The following is a 20,082-nucleotide window of genomic DNA, read 5'->3' on the forward strand; positions in this document are numbered from 1 at the left end:
GATGGTGCTCCTGAAGCACCAGACGGTTGTGGGGCTCCCTTAAGGCAAGACTTCAAGTGAACCAAGAAAAGGTATGTGTGGGGGTACCACACTAGCAATGACTTCCTTCTGTCTGAAACTTGAAACCAAAATCAGGAGAAAGCTAAAATTTTAGTATTTCCATCCAGGTGTGCTCTTACTCAGAGTTTAGAACTCCTGGCTTTCCTCCTCTGAGAGACGTGACATTGTTTTGCAAAATTTGTGTGTGCGTGTGTGTACAGTCTTTGAACTCAATAAGAATATGATCATCAGAATGAAGCCAGCACAGGGTGAAAGCACAGTAAATATTAGTAAGCTTTATTAATTCTCTTTTGGAAAGAAGGCCTTCTAAATACACCTGGAAAGTCTCTCACTGGCAGTCACTTAGGTAGTCACGATTTTAGTAATGAGACTTTGTTTCCCATCCTTTTGCTTTTCTACAAAAACTTAAGTGTAAACTAATAATCTCACAATTCAACATCCTATCACCATGGTCCAACTCTGTTCTCTCCACTGTCCTCCAAATTACAGACTCTGAACTACACTTTGTCTAGAGCAAGAGCCTGATTTTTTGGAGCTGAATACATGATTCACCCTTTGTCTTTTATGGGCCCCCAGAGATCAGGAGGATAAACGGTGGGCCTGGGGTCCCACCTATAAGCTAGTGAACTTGGGGCAGAATCCCTGAGCCCTGACTCCCCAGCCAGAGATGGGTTTGCAATTCCTCCTTGAAGTCATAAAGTCAGAGCTGTTCCAACTAAGCAGGGAGCTAGAGCATCAATGCTAAGACTAGTGTTTCCATCTCCTATTTTCTGCCATTATTGGGCATCATAGTTCACACTTATTGAGAGTGACTACCATTTCACAAGTTGAATAGTTGTTTTACTGCACTTGATTACTGAAGCTATGGGCTCCCCTGGCATCTCAGGCAGTAAAGAATCTGCCTGCAATGTGGGAGACCCAGGTTTGATCCCTGGGTCGGGAAGATCCCCTGGAGGAGGGAATGGCTACCCACTCCTGTATTCTTGCCTGGAGAATTCCATGGCCAGAGGAGCCTGGCGGGCTACAGGCCTTGGGGTCACAAAGAGTCAGACACGACTGAGCGACCAACATTTTCACTTTCACTGGAGTTTTAACTCTTGGTGTGGATCAACCAAGTGGTTTGGGTTTTTGTTTCTGAGACAGCAGTCAGAGAAGAAGTTTCTGCCTTAACATGCTTGTGGCACAGAGCTGTGAGAGGGTGGGTAAAGGTGCTCGGAGAAGAGAAGGCGGGTTACAGGTGAGCAGGGGAGGTCTGCTTCGGCTTTGGTGCCTACCAGAGGAATTTCTGATTGCACTTTCTGTGAGTTTAACATAGGCCTCGGGACTTTCAGGGATCATTACATCTGCAAAAAGAGCACAGTCTAAGTTGACACCTAAGGTCTGGAAACCTGGATCCCCTGATGGCTAGAAAATAACTTTCCTAGGGGAAAAAAAGGAAATTAGTCATTCTGGGCCGATAATTCTTGAACATACAGAGAAGTCTGAGTCTGACCACCAAAGGGTTCCTGAAATAAATCATAATAAAGTCTCTCATTGGTGGAGAGTGTTTTATGAGCCAGGCGCTGTTCTGGGCACTCATTTATCCTCACAGAAACCCTACAGGGTGCGTGGAAGTGTTATTCTCATTTTACTGACCAAAAAAACTGAGGCCCAGGGGAATTGTTACTCATTCAAGTTTCAACAACTAATAGTGGCATAACTGGAATTGCAATCCATACAGGTCCTAGAGCGGCGCTGTCCAACAGAAATAACATACATTGTTTTAAAGAGTCTAAGGGCCACAATGACAAGTCAAGGGATAAAAATAAATTCAACACTTAATTTTACTAAACCAACAAATCTAAATTATAACATGTAATCAACATAAGTACTATTATTGATATTTTACACACTTGCTTTGTGCTAAGTCTTTGAATTCTGTGTATTTTTGTAAGAGCACTGGATGCAGCAAATACCCATCTGCACAGTCACATTTCAGGGCTCAGCTGTCACGTGTGGCTGAGGGACTGCATATTGAGGATTTCTGCTGTAGAGGCAAAATGCTTAGCTATTAGGCTGTACTGTAAAAACAAAAGAGAAATGAGAGAAATCATCTTCTTTTTGTACAGCGTCAGCCCCTTGGGAATCCAAATGTGAACCATCACACAAAGAAAAAGCGGAAATTGTCTTTTAGGGAATGTGTGAGATGCGTTTACAAGGGCTACAAATTGACCTCTGGTTATTTATTCTATTTCGACTCACCTTTCTTAAAATGCTCCTTTCTCTGGCCACGCCTTCCCTGTGTTTCCTGAGGTTTCATATGCCTCGTTTCCCTTTGGACACTCTTCCTGTGTGGTCTCCTTCCTTTCCTTGGGGACCACTGACATGTGGATGACTATCTAATCTACATTTCTGGTTCCTGACCCATGCGGCCACCCACCGCTGGCTTTTTCCTGTGGGACAGGCCACAGCATATCATAGCACAGGTTGAGTTCATAGAGGAACTCACTGCCTCCCGCTCTCTCACTGCCCTGCCCCCGTGGCTCCACAGACACCCAGAACATTCTCTCCTACTCATGGTCCTCAGAGCCTACGACCACCTGCGTCTTTTACCAAGATGCTCACACCAGAAAAAATCACTTCAACCGCAAGCCAATCAGCCATCAGGCGTGCAGGAGCCGTCTCATGATTTCTCACAGCTCTTTCATCTATTCCCAGTGCTGCTGCCTTAGCTCAGGCCATCACCACATCTGCGTCCTGGACTGTAAAGTGATTCCATCTGGACTTTCTTTCAATGTGCCCTTCTCTAGATATTGTTGAGACCGGTTCTTTGAAAATAGACATCAGATCACAGTGCCTCCCTCCTTAGAGCCCTGCTGTGACACTGTCCAGGGTCTTCACGGTAAAACTGCTTTTTATGATAAACAGGTTGCTATATGACCAGACCCTGGTTCTCCTTCCCATCTCCTCTTTGCTCACTTTGCACCTCCCAATAGACAGCCATGTCATTCTGGACAAACTCCAGGAGACCAAAAGTGCTGAGGCTGATCATAAAGCCGAGATGGCTGTCCTCTGCTTTCTTCCTCTGGACACTGCTGTATCCTCCTGACTGACTTCTAGTCATCCTTCAGGTCTCAGCACAGGTCTCTTCTCTAAAGCCTTTCTCCAAAGCTCTGGCTCAGCCACCCTGGGCTGTGTGTTCACACCACCATGTGTACCCTGCTACTCCAGCGCCAAACAGTTCACACAGGCGTTTCTTATTTATCTGTGTTTCACACTAGAGTGTGAGGGCTTCCCTGGTAGCTCAGAGGTGAAGAATTCACCTGCAATGCAGGCGATGCAGATTCGACCCCTGGATTGGGAAGATCCCCTGGAGTAGGAAATGGCAACCCACTCCAGTATTCTTGCCTGGAGACTCCCACGGACAGAGGAGTCTGGTGGGCTCCAGTCCATGGGATCAAAGAGTCAGACACGACTTAGCAACTAAACCACCTCCACACTAGCACACTACCACCCTAGAATGTGAGCTCTTTGAAAAGAAAAGGGACTGTGTATTTCCAGCACTTATAAAGTTCCAGTCATGTAGTAAGAATGTAAGCACACGTGGGATAAATCAGTGGTCATATCAATTTTGCATTTGTGAATCATGTTAATATCAAATTATGCCATTAAGTACAAGTTCCCCTGAAGGGAGAAGGAAGATGATTCTGCGTAGCCTATGGGTTTTCAGGACAGTATCCATTCCTTCGTATTCTCTTTCAAGCTAGCATACACATAGAAGGAGCTCTTTCCTACCTGATAAGCCAACAGCTCCCCTGAGGTAGAAATCTTTATCTTCTGGACCCTCTTCGTCCTCAGAAGGCAGAGTTCTGGACACGGCAGACTCCAGGTCACGGCTGAGGTCATAGTCATGGTCCCATTCCAGGGGGATGGAGTCCACACTGGCCGGGGTGTCTCGTCCAGACCTCTCGCTCCGGAGGGGCTGGGCGAGTGAGAGGGAGGGGTTGGAGGAAGGCTGCGGGGAGAGCACGCCGTCCGTGGAGGTGTCCCGCCAGTGGAGGTCCGACAGAGTTCCAGCCTCGTCCAGTTCCAGCTCCCGGTCAGAGAGGTCGTGCTCATCATCTGGGAGCTAGAAATGCAGCCCAGACAGTCCTGTTATCACGGCAGTCAGCTGGTACCCTCCCCGCTCTGCTCTGCCTCTCACCAATGTTCAGTACTCAAGCTTAGCTGGACCACATGCCTATCTTGGTAGGGTTAATTTTAAACTTCCTATCATCAAATAATAAATAAGTATCTTCTGATCACTTTTCAAAATGCCTTATACGTGAATCTAGTAAATTCTCAGTTTTAATGCTGATAAAATGGAAATAATATTAAGACCTATTTCAAAAAATTGACAGAAGATTAAATAAGATAACGTAAATAAAGATAACTTAGTACCTAACCTGCAACACAGTAAGTAAGTGAATGGCACAGATCAGGAGCCAGAGGGAATCACTGATAAAATCCTAGCTGGTCCTTTTATACCTTATATTCCAGATAGAAAATACACTTTATCACAGAAAATGACAAATATTCTAATAATAACAAATTGACAATGAGATATGATTATGGTAGCAATTAGGGAAAAGGAGGAGAAAAAGAAATTCAGCTAAATAACCACATCAATTAGGCCACTGTTTAACACTGCTCACCTTTATCCCCTTGTTTTCTCTAGAAGCTTCTTGATCTTCCATGGAAGATATGAGCCAAGTATTCTTCTAAGCTCTTTATATGCATGTATGTATACATATATATATATATATATAAACTCATTCCATGCCCAAAACAATCCTTTCTAGGAGGTAGGTACAGTTACTAAGCCAGTTTTAGACTGAGGAAACTAAGGCAAGCCAAGCACTCTGGCTCCAGAGTCCGGTGCCCACTAAATGATGCTACTTGAGCTCACATTATTAATTCTCTTTATATTTCATGACAATAAAAAAGCAGTGTCACGTACAGGCAGGCGAATCAGTTTCTTATGATATCTATCCACGCGCCCGAAGACCTCCTGACAGTAACGTCGGAGCTCATCCAGCTCTTCCTCAATGACGGCCGCATCCAGGGGCTCACTCTTTTCTATCAGCTGTTCTCCTTGGGTGATTATCTGCTCAATCTTATTGTGGTTCAATGAGATTTCCTGCTGGAAGGCCTAGGGAGCACACTTCTCATGTTAATTGTTCATTACTCACATAAACATGAAGTAACTCTAAGATACATATTAAGAAAAACCATGTAGGGATATTAAGTTTACCATAGACAAAGACAAGCCAAGAGGCTATTACTTTCTAAAGTAAGACATGAAATTTTGAAATCAGAACAGGAAGCAGAAATGGAATTGTTAGAATTCCATGACCAGAGAGGCGCCTTTGCCTAATAAAATTTACCACCATGGACAGTGTGGCTAAGAGAATCATAAGAAAAAACATTCAAACCCATCATAAAGTTGAGAGCACTGGTTGTCCCTGATGAAAAGTAATGGCAAGCAATAGAGAGCCACCGAAATTAATTTAGCAGTTTAAAGAATTATATTCAATATTTAAATTTTAGATTTTCTAAGATGTCAAACATCAGTAAGAGAAACCATCCAAATCACAATATCACAAATTATTCTCAGATGATTTGACTGTTTCAGGACATAAGTAGGAAAAACTGCAAAAATTTGAAAAACAGGTAATTCTGGATTCCTTAGACTTAATTTATATGATTCAAAACAGTTAAGCCTCAGGGAACAACTTTCAAGGGATAAATTTTAATTCAACACAAGAATAAACTCTGGAAGAGTTGAAATTGCCCAATAATAAAAAGACTGCCAAGGGAGAAAGAGGGTGGTTATAAATGACCCTGCCAGAGTCCAGAAAGAAAAGATTCACCTACCACTTGGTAGAAATTTCCTGCTGAAGCTTTTACCTGTTATTTACCTGTGGAACAACTTGAGAGAGTTGAGGTGAAGGGGAAGGATGGAGAGGCTGGTCAGACTACTGGGACTATTTTATGATTTTTTTATTCTGAGAATCTAGGATTAAAGGTAAATTCCTTGTTTTATTATGACAACTTGAAAGTCACAGGCACCATGTGTGGTGGTTTAGTTGCTAAGTCGTGTCTGACTCTTGCGACCTCATGGACTGGAACCCACCAGGCCCCTCTGTCCATGGGATTTTCCAGGCAACAATACTGGAGTGGGTTGCCATTTTCTTCTCCAAGGCAACGTGACTATTCTTATATAAAAAAAAAAATCTACCTATCCTATCTTATCTTGGGATGAAAATTTCACAAGCTGCCTTGCATATTATTCAAGATGTTAAACATTCTATCCTATGAGATAGAATCCTCATATCTAATATACATCCCTCCCCATGTAAAATGTTTCACTCTCCTTTTTCACTTTCATCAAGAGGCTCTTTAGTTCCTCTTCACTTACTGCCATAAGGGTGGTGTCATCTGTGTATCTAAGTTTATTGATATTTCAGGTTAGTGAAAGTGAAAGAGGACAGTGAAAAAGCTGGCTTAAAATTCAGCATTCAAGAAACTAAGATCATGGCATCTGGTCCTATCACTTCATGGCAAATAGATGGGGAAACAATGGAAACAGTGACAGACTTTATTTTCTTGGGCTCCAAGGTTGCTGCAGATGGTGAATGCAGCCATGAAATTAAAACACGCTTGCTCCGTGGAAGAAAAGCTATGACCAACCTAGACAGCATATTAAAAAGTAGAGACATTACTTTGCCAACAAAGGTCCGTCTAGTCAAAGCTATGGTTCTTCCAGTGGTCATGTATGGATGTGAGAGTTGGACTATAAAGAAAGCTGAGCACCGAAGAATTGATGCTTTTGAACTGTGGTTGGAGAAGACTCTTGAGAGTCCCTTGCACTGTAAGAAGATCCAACCAGTCATTCCTAAAGGAAATCAGTCCTGAATATTCATTGGAAGGACTGATGCTAAAGCTGAAACTCCAATACTTTGGCCACTTAATGCAAAGAACTGACTCAATGGAAAAGACCCTGATGCTGGGAAAGACTAAAGGCAGGAGAAGGGGATGACAGAGGATGAGATGGTTGAATGGGATCATGGAGTCGATGGACATGAGTCTGAGCAAGCTCCAGGAATTGGTGATGGACAGGGAAGCCTGGCGTGCTTCAGTCCATGGGGTTGCAAAGAGTCAGACATGACTGAGCAACTGAACTGAACTGAACTGATGTAAAATGTTTAACTAGTCACTGGTTTTGAACTATATATGAAACATACCAAATATGCTTAAACATTAATTTGGCACCTAGGAATGCAGTCTGTGTGGAATGAAGTTCCAATATAAGAAAGCTGAACTGGTCTGGATCATGGGAGTCAAACTATCTGAAGGTGCTTGAAACCAATCAGAAAAAAACACCATCAAAAATGAAAATGACAACCTTGCAAATCAAGTTCCTACTTGACTTGTGTATATGTTAAGTGTATATGTTAAGGGGAGTTGTATCTCCTCATAATGCTCTTTATTTCATTTTTAATATTTTTCTTTTTTCTGTATTTCTTTTCAGTCAAGAAGACCTACATTTTTAAAAAGCAAAGATTCTCATATGTAAAATAGATAGCCAATGGGAACTTGCTATACGACTCAGGGAACTCAAACAGGGGCTCTGTTGCAACCTAGAGGGGTGGGATAGGGCGGGAGCTGGGAGGGAGTTTCAAGAGGGAGGGGACATATGTATACCTATGGCTGATTCATGCTGATATTTAGCATAGAACAATAAAATTCTGTAAAGCAATTATCTTTCAATTAAAAAATAAATAAAATTTTTTAAAAAGAATAGTTCTTTAGTATGTTCTTCACAAAAGTATGTATAAATCGTTTCCCCTTCATATTCCCTGCATACCAATTTGAAAAAAAAATCACTATTATTCTATTACCTTGAGCTGCTTTATTTTAGCTTGCACGTCACACTCGGAGAAGTGCTCAATGTTGGTGAGCTGCAGATCCATCTCCGTCAGCCACACCAGAATGCTGTCCCGGGCTGTCTCGAACTCCTCCCGCTGGCCAATGAAATGCTGGAGAGAAAAGAACACAAGTGAAAAAGCCACAGACTCATGCTGAGACGGAACCGCCAATTCCAGCCTCCTCCTGGGAAGTCATTTCCTCAACGAGCAATGAGAACACCGCAATGTTTTACCAAATAAATCACATGCTAGATACCCGTCTTGGCATCCCAGTCTTACAGAGTCACCGAGACTATGTCCTAACGCTGTACTGAAATGGCCCCAGCTGTCCTCCCGGCCTCTAAGCGACAGAGGGGGCGCGGTACGGACCTTGAGTCTGCGCAGGATGGAGGTGACGCGCTTCTGCAGGTTGTCCCATCTCTGGTTGCCTTTGTGAACCATCTGTTTGAGGCTGCCGGCCGCGTCCGTGCGGTTCTCTCTGGCCAGGCGGCGGTACTGCTTGTTGATCAGCTCCAGCTGGGTCAGGCTCTCATGGACCTGTCGCTGGAAAGCCTACGGCCACAAAGAAGCACATCAGCCTGGGAGATCTGAGGAGGGCTCTCAGCAAGGGTGTCTGGGCATGGGGTCCTGATGTCAGACAGAATGGGAGGCCAACTCTTCCCCTCCAACAGGAAAAGACACTTTGTAACCAGCGCAAACTTTCCCTTGTTAAAGAAAGCTCATGTTACCCATGTGCCTTAAGAAAGGGAGTTGATCAAACAAAAATACAAAAGAAAATGGCAAACAGTAGTAAATATCTGTATGTATACAAATCCACATATGATACACATATAGAATATGTACATATACATGTAGAACATACACATATTCATATGATGCATACATATAAAATGTACACACATACCTATATATACATATACAAATGGCAACCCACTCCAGTATTCTCGCCTAGAGAGTTCCATGGACAGAGGAGCCTGGTGGGCTTCAGTCCATGGGGTCACAAAGAGTTGGACATGACTGACAACTATCACACACTCACTCACATGTATAATGCACACGACATACATATGTAATATAGCTTTTAAAATAATAGCCTTAAAAAAAACTTTCCCATAAAGGAAACTGATTACAAAAATATGTTGTTGCTTAGTCACCAAGTCATGTCCGACTCCTCATGGACGCCAGGCTCCTCTGTCCAATGGATTTCTCAGGCAAGAATACCGGAATGGGTTGCCATTTCCTTCTCCCACAGATCCTCCCAACTCAGGGATTAAACCTGTGTTCCTGCATTAGCAAGTGAGTCCTTCACTACTGAGCCACCAGGGAAGCCCACAAAAATATGTATGCTGAAACCTGAGTTTAAAATGTTCCAAGTTTCTGATGTCAATACTGAGAAAAAAATACCTATCATAAAACTGCTTCTTTTATTTATAAAATGTTATTTCCTAAGAAATCCAGAAATTGCCTCAATTTTGGTGCCCTCTTAAAAAAAATAAAACTACTTTTTGCAGAATATCTTCTAAATGCAAGCTAGTACTGACTTTTAAGAACAACAGCTTAGTAAAACAGAAGTAACCTTACAAAGAAAAATGTTTTGTACATGCTCTATTGTTTTTTTTTTTGCTGTGCCCACGAATGATTTGGTTTGTATGAAATGTTTTAAAGCTGATGTGACACCTTACAGAGTATTACAGAGTAGTGTCTATCTACTTTGGAGGTTACCCCCATGCACACAGTTTCTGCAGGTGAAGTAGTTCTTTTTCTCTGCAATATAGCCTAACCCTAGCAATAAGAGTCATTTGGCCAAAATAAAATGAAGCTTTTACATTTCAAACTTAGGTGTGTGATTTATGACTGACTTTTATTCTGGCATTGGACAGAAAATTGTGTGACTAATTGAACTTCACTCATCGAAATCCCAAACTTTTGCTTCCTTTGGCTCATCACACTATTTACATGCTACCAAACTCCTGCCTCTAAGATGGCTTTCCTTCTGAGAGTCGTTTTAAGAGCCGTCAACCGAGTAAATCCAACCACCTATTTTATAAAACTTCAAATTATTCCCCTGGAAAAGGAAATAGTAAGGGAAGTTCAGCTTTTGCCATCACTGTAAGTCACACAATATATTTTCTCACTGAGGTGAAGGTGGGCATGACAGGCGGGGACCCCAGCACACCTAGATCTGTCCCCAATGTTTGTGCAATTGAACAGGCAAAAACTGCCCTCAAAATTTCATTTTTGTAATTTATTTTCCTCTTAAGAAAATTAACTACAAAGATAAATAATAAAATCAATCATTATAACTAGCTAGTTGTATGTTGTATAAATAGCATTTATATATATAAATAGCATACATATATAATGCTGTATTTATACAGCATTATATGAATAGCTAGTTATAGAAATAGCATTATAAGCTTAACTATATGGCTAGCCTTTGTCATAAAGTCTTGAGTCTAAAATAGCATCATAAAAGATCTTACATAATCTTCTTTGTAGTGGAAGCCGATTATAGAAGGTTTAACCTTTATGAAGCTGTGAGTAATAAGATGCAGTACAAGAATATTTCTACTAGCACTGGTTCACACTGGGATAATCTGAAATCTACTACGGAGTTTATTGTGGCTTTTTACTAGAATTTTACTAAGGAAGAATCTTTCGGATAGGAATTCCACCCCCCGCCCCCAGGAATTTAGTGGAATAGTTATATATAGGTCCATATTCAGGCAGCAGAATAACTGTTATTTATTTCACATAGTATTTGAACACTTGTATAGCTTTGTGTAGCTACCCATCTATGACTCCTAGATTTTAAACCCCACAAGAACAAAACCCAAACTTCATATTTACTATAATAGGCCTCAAAAAAAAAAAAAAAAAAAAAAAAAGCCTGGCTAATTGCTATTACAAGGTAAAAATTAATCCAGCTGAATTTGGTTGGATTTTTTAGTCTTATTATAAACTATCTCAGGGAGCTTGGGGCAGACTTAGTAACCAAGAATGATTTTTGTAAGATAACATGCATTGGAACTGTTCACAGTTATTATATATGAGAACACAACTGCCAATCAATGGACACTGACTGGCAAAGAAACTTCAAATTAAAAAGTGGTCAACTTTCAGGACCAGTCCTTTATGAAAATGAGAGGCAGTTGAGAAGCTGGGGTTTCATCCTATCCCAGTGACAGAGCAGACTCAAGACTGCCCAAACAGGCAAGGAACTGGAATCAGTTACTGAATAATTGCTTTCTTGATGAATATGATTATACTGCTGCTATTTCTCTCTATAAATTTGAAAAATCTTGGTGACTCAATGGCACTGTTCCTCATTTATAATTACAGACGGTTTATGATTTAAAATATTTGATCAATTCTGGAGTCAATTTATCAATGATTAAAAGATAAGAGGAGCCTGGTGTGCAACAGTCCATAGGTTCGCAAAGAATTGGACATGACTGAGGCAACTTAGCATGTACTTACACACACGCACACGAACACACACATATACATATATATGTATATATACACATACACTCTAGTTAAGTGAAAAAAAAATCAAGAAAATATATTGAATACACACACACACATATATATTTTATAGATGTTATAGTATGGAATGGCATAATATTTGAGTCTTAGAAGCTTGATTATAAAGAACTGTGAAGTCAAAAGAATGCCAAGATCATTTTTGGGGAATCATAATTCCTGTTTTCTAACAGAGTTTCTCTTCATTACTGCTTTATTTGTAATTCTTGATAATTATAAAGTAAAAACATCCTTTCTCTTTTTTGCCTATTACGATGTAATAAGAAAGATGACCAGAAAGTCATCACCTAGCCGTCTGAACAAATAACATGTGGGCAGTTTGTTTGGGTCTTGAGACACCAAAGACCAGCTGGCTACTCTCGTAGCAAAATAAAGATGAAATATTTGGCATTGAAAATCACCTCAAATTTCTTTAGTTCCTCCTTGGCAACTGTATAGAGCACCCCGGAAGAGCTGGGAAAGGCAGCTGTCCTTTCTGAGATCTTGAGCCAATCTTCGAAATGAGAAAAGTCATCCAGAAACTTCTGCCACAATCGCCATGTCTCTTCAATTCTGAGACAGAAAGGAAAGAACAGAATCTGATTGTTTGAGACTGTTTGTGCTCCAGAGCCCTGCCTGATGCCTGCACCAGGATTAAGAGTGCCCAAAACAAGCAACCACTGTGCCAAACAATAACTAACTGTGCCTTGAGCCGAATTTGCCCAGACTGAAAAAGAAACAACTGTTTGAGCTAAAATGAAACAGCTGTGAGTGTGTGTGTGTGTGTGTGTGTGTGTGTGTGTGTGTGTGTGTGTGTGTGTGTTTAAACACATGTCCTGCAGCTCTGGGTTTGGAACGAGTCAAACTGAGTCTGATAAGCACACGGTGTGAACTGTTCTGGGTATGTGCAAGGAAGTTTAAAAGTGTAACACTCTGCTCTCAGTGCACACTCATCCCGAGGTTCGCTGGACTAAAACTAAGGTTTGAAAATTCACTGAACATCAAATTCACCCTGATCAAAATCAACTAAGGATGGCAAGACAAATATTAAGCTTTCAGGAGGTCCCCAGAGAGTATGAAGATTCTGTGCCTTAAGTCATTATGATCACTTTCTAAAACATCACTAAGTTTTTACCACCTTGAATGTCAAACGGCTTCAAGAGAAGTCCTTTTATTTTATTATTTCCTTTTTAATGAAAGAAAGTTACTTTTTCACACCACGGATTATGTAACGTAATACTTGTTCAGTAAAGGCATATTTTAATTTTTCTGATTATATTTAAACTGTTAGGTCAGGTGTCATTTGGCTTGTTATATTTATAAGTGACCTTTATACCTACTTGTGTTTCCAACTGAACGTAGATGACAAGTTTGGGAAACCGAGGCTATCTCTGGGCATTGCCGCCAAAAGGAAATGGTGAACAGCAGATACCCTGGATAAACCTATTTATTGATTTTTTTGTCCTTCCTCTGTTTCAGCTGTGTACACTCCCCCACTTACTTGAGCCTCCTTTCCATGGACATGGCACAGATGTTTCTCCACCGGCGGTCCAGGTTTCGCGTAGCCTGCTGGATGGAGTCGCACTCGGCGTCTGTAGCGCAGGCGTCACAGTCATGCAGAAGGACCTCACACAGGTTCAGCACGGAGGCCACGCCAGTGCTGTGTTTCTCGATGTCTCTCTGAAGCTCCTGCAGGGAAGGAGACGTGCTTTACTCAAACACTTGTTTACCGACGGGAGAAACTGCAGCTGTATTCACTGACTCAGAAATGGTTAGACAAAACCTTGACAAGTATTTCATTTCCTTGAATGCATGAAGCTTCTTTAACGTCCTTTATGAAATACTGCAAGCTCAAAAGTATGAGAAAATGAGTCTAGAAATATTTGGGCTATGTGAGCCATGCCAAAATATCAACTGAACAAGACAACATCAATTGTGCAGAGTAAAATGAGCTTCTTTAGTGATTGAAATATGAATCTTGCCCCAGTTTTTACTTCACAGATATATCACTTCCATTCCAATCCATAGATCAGTCAAAGGAGTATGTGTGCTCCTGTTAAGAGTTGGCACTCACTTTGATCTCCAAGGATCTCCAAACTGTTTTAAACAGTTAATTCCACCATCATTAAAAGGTACCATGGTTTAAGGGACCTTGGTTTTCTATCATGTATGACAACCATTATCAGCAGCTTCTTCAATGATCAAATTTAAATGTAGGATAGAAACAGGAAGATATGAAATATGATGATAATGTTCAATTCTTGTAATATTTTATACTTTAGGACCAGCAATTCCTGTGATAAAGCCCAGATAACTGAAAGAGGTTGTGCAAGAGATTGAAAGGACAGTTTAGTGAAACAGAAATATTTGACAGAAGCTATTTTCTTGTGTCTAGTTTATGAAATCTCCAAAGTTAATCAATGCCACTGTTATTGCATTTAACAGTAAGCTACAATTTGTGAAGAAGACATTGGGATCTGGTATTAAGGAGAAAAACAGGAAGAAGAATCTACATAGAAGAATATAAATCCCAACTGAATAAGTTGAGGAATTATCAAGAGAAAAGTTAGGCAAATTCAAGAACTGTATAAGAGAAAAGGAAAATACTTTGAGGACCTGGATGAATAGGACAAGCAAAACATGGTATCAGTAGGCCTCCTTTTTAATAATGGAATACTCTGAGTAAACTGAGTTAAAAGCTCAACAGAAAAATAATATATATTTTGTTATGCTCTGTGCAGTTAATATGGTAATATAGAAGACTTGAAATGGTAGAACTCTGGGCAAATTCACTGCCTTAAACAAGAAAGATAAACATCATCTGTTGAAGGCTACTTAGGTTGTTTACATGTATTCACTGGTAAACAATGCTGCAATAAACATGGGAGTGGAGATATCTTTTCAAGATAGTGATTTCATTTCCTTCAGATACATACTCAAAAAGTGGAATTGCTAGAACATATGGTAGATCTAGTTTTACTTTTTTGAGGAACATCTATACTCTCTTCCATAGTGGCTGCACCAATTTACATTCCCACCAACCGTACATAAGGGTTCCATTTTCTCTAAATCCTTGCCAGTACTTTTTAATCTCTTGTGTTTTGATAACAGCCAGCCAACAGGTGTGAGGTGATACCTGTGTTTTTTATTTGTATTTCTACCAAGATTAGTGATGTTGAGCATCTTTACATGTACCTGTTGGCAATTTGACTATCTTTTTTTAGAAAATGCTTGTTCAGGTCCTTTGCTCAATTTTAAATTGGATAACTTGTTTGTTTGTTTGTTTTGCTATTGAGGTGTATATATGAGTTTCTTGTGCATCTTAGATATTAACTCTCGATAGGATATGTGGCTTGAAAATATTTTCTCTCATTCCTAGGTTGCCTTTGCATTTGGTTGATTGTGACTTTCACTGTACAGAAGCTTCAGAGTTTGATTTAGTCTCACCTGTTTCATTTTTGCTTTGGTTGGTTGAACTTCCAAAAGTCATTGCTAAGACCAATGTTAAGGAGCCTTTTCCCTATATCTTCCTCTGGGTTTCAAGTCTTAAATTTAAGTTTTTAATCAATTCAAATTAATTTGTCTATGTTGTGTAAGATAGAAGTCCAGTTTAACTCTTTTGAACGTGAATATCCAGTTTTCCCAACACAATTTTTTGAAGAAATTATCTTTTCACCATTGAGAATCCTTATTAGGCAAATATTAGTTGACTGCACATGTGTGGGTTTATTTCTGGGCTCTCTATTCTGTTCCATTGATCTATGTGTTTGTTTTTATACCAGTACCATACTTTTTTGATTACAAAAGTTTTGTAATATTAATTTGAAATCCTAAAGTGTGATGCCCCCAGGTTTGTTCTAGCTCAGGACTGCTTTGGTTATTAGGGATCTTTCTTGGTTCCATATGACTCTCAGGATTTTTTTGATTGTTTTCTATTTCTGTAAAAAGTGCCATTGGAATCTTGACAAGGATTGCATTTAATGTGCTTTGTATGCACATTTTAGCAATATTAATTCTTCCAATCCATGGGATATCTTCCCATTTGCTTGTGTCTTATTCAGTGTCTTTCATCAATATCTTAGAGTGTCAGAGTACATTTCTTTTACCTCCTTTGTAGAATTTATTCCTCAAGTATTTCATTGTTTTTGATGTCATTATAAACAGAATTTTTTCTTTATTTTCCAGATACTTCACTGTTAGTGTTCAGAAACACAATGATTTTGGTATGTTGAATTTGTATGCTCCAACTTTCCTGAATTTATTAGTTATAAAAGGCTTCTGGTGGAGTCTTCAGCACTTTTCTATATACAAGACCAGGCCACAATCAAACAGAGACAATTTTATACCCTCCTTTCTAATCTGGATGCCTTTTATTTCTTTTCTTGCCCAATTTCTCTGACAAGGCTTTCCAGTGCTATGCTGAATGGAACTGGTTAGAGTGGGCACCTCTGTCTTGTTTTCAACCTTTCATCACTGAGTATGATGTTAGCTTTGGGTATGTCACATATGTCCTTTATTATGTTGACGTTCATTCTTTCTACACCCAGTTTGTTGAGAGCTATCATTTGAATTTTGTCAGTGGTTTCTCTGCATCTATTGTGGTGATTATACGATTTTTATTTCATTTTGACAATGCAGTGTATTATATTTACTGATTTGCCTATGTTGAAACATTCTTGCACTCTAGGAATGAATCCAACTTAATTACAGTGTATAATCTTTCAAGGTGCTCTGAATTTGGTTTGCCAGTACTTTATTGAGAGTTTTTGCATCTATATTCATCAGGCATATGGGTTGATAGTTTTCATATGGTGTCCTTATCTGGTTTTGGTATCAGGGTAATGCTGGACTCATGAGTTTGAGAGCATTCTCTTCCCTTCAATTTTTTGAAAAAGTGAGATGAATTGGCTATAAGTCTCTGGTAGATTTCACCTGTCATACCATCTGGTCTTGGACATTTCTTTGTTGGGAGGTTTTTGATTATTGATTCCTCCTCTTTATTCATTATTGATCTGTTCAGATTTTCTATTTCTTCAAGATCCATTCTTGGTAGATTGTATGCTTCTAGGAATTACCCATTTTTTCTAGATTGTCCAATTTGTTGGATTATAATTGCTCATAGTAGTCTTTTATGATCCTTGGTATTTCTTGTAATGTTCCCATTTTCATTTATAAATTTTTAAATAATCTATTTTGGTCCTCTACCTTATTTTCTTGGTTAATCTAGCTAAAATTTGTTGTCAATTTTGTTTATAGTACCAGAGAACCAACTCAGTTTTGTTAATCTTTTCTATTGTTTCCTTATTCTCCGTTTCATTATTTCTGATCTACTCTTTATTATTTCTTCTTTTCTGTCAACTTTGGGCTTAGCTTTTGCTTATTTTATTTTATTTTTTAGTAGTTCCTTGAGTTGAATTAGGTTGTTTATTTGAGATCTTTATTTTTTCTTAATATAGGTTTTTATCTCTAAAAACTTTTCTCCTAGAACTGCTTATGCTATATCCCTTAAGTTTTGGTATGTTGTGTTTCCTTTCTTGTTTATCTCCAGATATTTTTAATTTCTCTTTGATTTCTTCTTTGATCCGCTGGTTGTTTAATTTCCATGTATTTGTCAATTTTCTAACTTTCTTCCTGTTATTAATTTTTTAATTAATTTATTTATTTTAATTGGAGGCTAATTACTTTACAATATTGTGGTGGTTTTTGCCATACATCAACCTGAACCAGCCATGGAGGTCAAATCTCATATTGTGGTTGGAAAAGATACTTGATGTAATTTACACTCTCTTGAATTTATTGAGCCTTGTTTTGTGGTCTAACATATAATCTATCCTGGAAAATGTTCCAGGCTCTGAGGTTGGGGTGGGGCAGGGTGTGCTGCTTGTTGGGCCCTACAATCACCTCTGATCATGTGAGGTCACAAGCGATGTTTACTGGCAGGGCAGGGCTACTGGCTGGACTTATGATGGTGCAGGGCTATAGGCTGGTCTCTGCAATTGCTCTTGATGGGGTCTCAGCCTATGCTCTGTGATCATGCGCAGCTGCAGCCTTGGCGCTGGGCAGGGCCATAGACAAGATTTTGCCATCAGGTAGGTCACTGGCTGTGCTCCCCTGTTGGGCAAGATTACTGGCCAGACTCTCTGGTTAAGAGAGCCCTCCAGCTGAATCCCACAGTGAGTGGGTCTAGGGACTGTGCTTCATGGTCGAGCTGTTTGTTGTCTAGGCTTTCTTGTTGGGTGGGGCCATAGCCTAGGTTTCAGGCTGTGTTGAGCAAGCAGACAAGGCCCTCAGATGGACTCCATCACTGAGTAGGGGTTATAGGTTGGGCAGAGGCTGTCCAGGGTCACTGTTCAGGCTCCCTGGCTATACAAGGCCACAGGCTATGCCCAGCAGTTGGTAGGGCTACTGGCTTGGCTTCCTGCCCAAGCAGGCTGTTGGATGGGCTCCGTGGCTGCCTGGGTTCTCTGGCCAGGCTTCCTGGTGGGGTTGGGTGGAGACAGTGCTCAGCTGTTGGGCGGGGCTGAGCATCTGCCTCTCTGCGCAGGCTGAGAAAGATCAAGGCCAGTTGTCTGGGGACCCAAATCAGGCAGAGTTGCCAAGTGAGTCTGCAGGCTAGACAGGGCCACTGGCTGGGCTCTGCTGATGAGCAGAGGTGCTGGCTAGGATCTCTCCTTGGGTGCAGCTGGAAGCAGGAATGCAGTTCCACCAAGACCTGAGTGTGGGTGCTGTAAGCCCCCATACCTTCTCCATCTTATCAGATCCCCTGCAGATGAGCCCTACAGATTTCCTCCCTATGAAGTGAGACCCCACTGGGCCTCCTGGGAAGCATCACACAATTCTGGGGGAGCCAGATGTCCACCTTGGCTTCTCTTTTCCCACTGGAGAAACCACAGGCCTGGGGGGTCCCCTTGGTACAGGGCTGTGCCAGCCTGGGGAGGGTGACGGGGGCAGAGTACAGCCACTCCTGTCATCTTCTAACATGGGGTGTCTCAGTCTCTGTGGTCCAGGGGGTGCCACAGCCTCCCCCTGGGTTCTGGGGTTCTCACAGTAGTGCTTTGTCTATGGATGGTTGCGTGTTGGTCTTCTTGTGACGGGAACTTGAGTCAGGAATGGCTTAGGCCACCATCTTGATGACATCACTCCTCTATATGCTTTTGAGTCTCTCTCAGAGCAGAGACTCAAGAGTGGAAACCGTGGTGGGAACCAGCTCTGGTGTGTGAAACCCAGACTCCGACACATGGCTGGAGGCCCAGCGTTGACACCTCTGATCGACCCAGTCATGGGCGCCATCCACAGTTTGGTGAGATTTACTTCCAGGTGCCTGGCCAGGTTCCCACAGTAAATACTGGAGAAACGTCTCCTTGTGCTTCTGCTCAAAAGTTTTTGTTCAAATCAACATTAAAAAATAAAGCTTGAGGGATTTTATAATTATATAAGAAACCAAACACAGATCACAATTTTAGTCTCAGCTTTAACTTCCATTGGTAATGGTCTCCAATTGCCCCAGTGTCTCTGGATTCATTATTTTTCATTTATAACACAGAGAAATTTGACAAAACATCCTCTGAAGCCACCTCAAGTCTCTATGTATTTCTGCCCAATTAAATTTGTAAGAACGAAGTACATTGGCAAGACAGACATATAGAAACTCTATATAGGGCAATGAATGAAAATATATTTCTTATCAATTTAATCTGTCCATTTAAATATTTGTCAGAATTTTTCCCCTTTGGAGACAGATTACTTTTTCTGTTTTTTTAAAGCATGGATCCAATATGCTATAATTTTTTAAAAAATCTATGGTCAAATATTTTCCATAAAGGATAGTAGTAAATATGATATGATTAAAGTAAAATCTGCTAAGCACCCACTTTGTGCTGGACACTGTGCTAAATGCTTTTCTTGCTAACTTCTGTAATAACACTGTGAGTCATGTACTCTGATTCTTAGCATCCTATATGTAAGGAAGTTGAGGGTTAAATGAGTTCATTGCTTTGCTCCAAGTCACATAAAAAAGTGGTGAGGCCAATATTTGAATCCAGAAATTCTTTACTTTTAACTGTTAGTGTATAGTTGTTTATCTTTTTGCCTTTAAACTTCAAAAGTCTATATGAACATTTATTAATATATTAAAAACCTACTGATCTTTTAATTAAGTAACGCCCTTTTCACATCAGATTCTTCACCAGAAACATGAAGAATCTCTTGTAGCTCAGTTTTCTGGTTTTTACTTCTGCTTTTCTAAGTAACATGTTTATATTAGTATTTCTTGATTTTTAAATGTTAAACATTATCGGTGCGTCTAGTGTAGGGAAGGAATAAACTTCTACATGACTCACCAGGCTCCAATTATTGGTTTAGCACCTCTTACAGCTAAAGCAATAATCATTTCTTTGCAAGATTACAGTTCTTTAATATTTTTCACACTTGATCTACAAAATATGCTATGGTTATATTTCTTTTCTTATACAACATTTTGTTTTTTGAAATCAATAGTTCTCCATTTCTCTCTCTCTCTCCCTTGCTCTCTTTTTCTCTTTAGAATCTG

At 40.3% G+C, this 20,082-nt stretch overlaps 1 protein-coding gene across 4 annotated transcripts in view; it reads right to left on the minus strand.

The window, feature by feature from the left end:
• SYNE1 (spectrin repeat containing nuclear envelope protein 1) overlaps positions 1-20,082 on the minus strand; it is a 466,580-nt gene that overhangs the window by 23,256 nt on the left and 423,242 nt on the right. For all 4 annotated transcript variants that reach the window (XM_061130284.1, XM_061130286.1, XM_061130285.1 and 1 more), the window contains 7 exons: positions 13,036-13,223; positions 11,957-12,107; positions 8,379-8,561; positions 7,983-8,120; positions 5,039-5,230; positions 3,835-4,168; positions 1,335-1,403 (listed from right to left, as the gene is read on the minus strand). In XM_061130284.1, coding sequence (XP_060986267.1) covers positions 1,335-1,403; positions 3,835-4,168; positions 5,039-5,230; positions 7,983-8,120; positions 8,379-8,561; positions 11,957-12,107; positions 13,036-13,223 — 1,255 coding nt within the window. The remainder of the gene's footprint in view (positions 1-1,334; positions 1,404-3,834; positions 4,169-5,038; positions 5,231-7,982; positions 8,121-8,378; positions 8,562-11,956; positions 12,108-13,035; positions 13,224-20,082) is intronic.

The sequence above is a fragment of the Dama dama genome, chromosome 26 (assembly GCF_033118175.1).
Source record: "Dama dama isolate Ldn47 chromosome 26, ASM3311817v1, whole genome shotgun sequence".
Taxonomy (NCBI): Eukaryota; Metazoa; Chordata; class Mammalia; order Artiodactyla; family Cervidae; genus Dama; species Dama dama.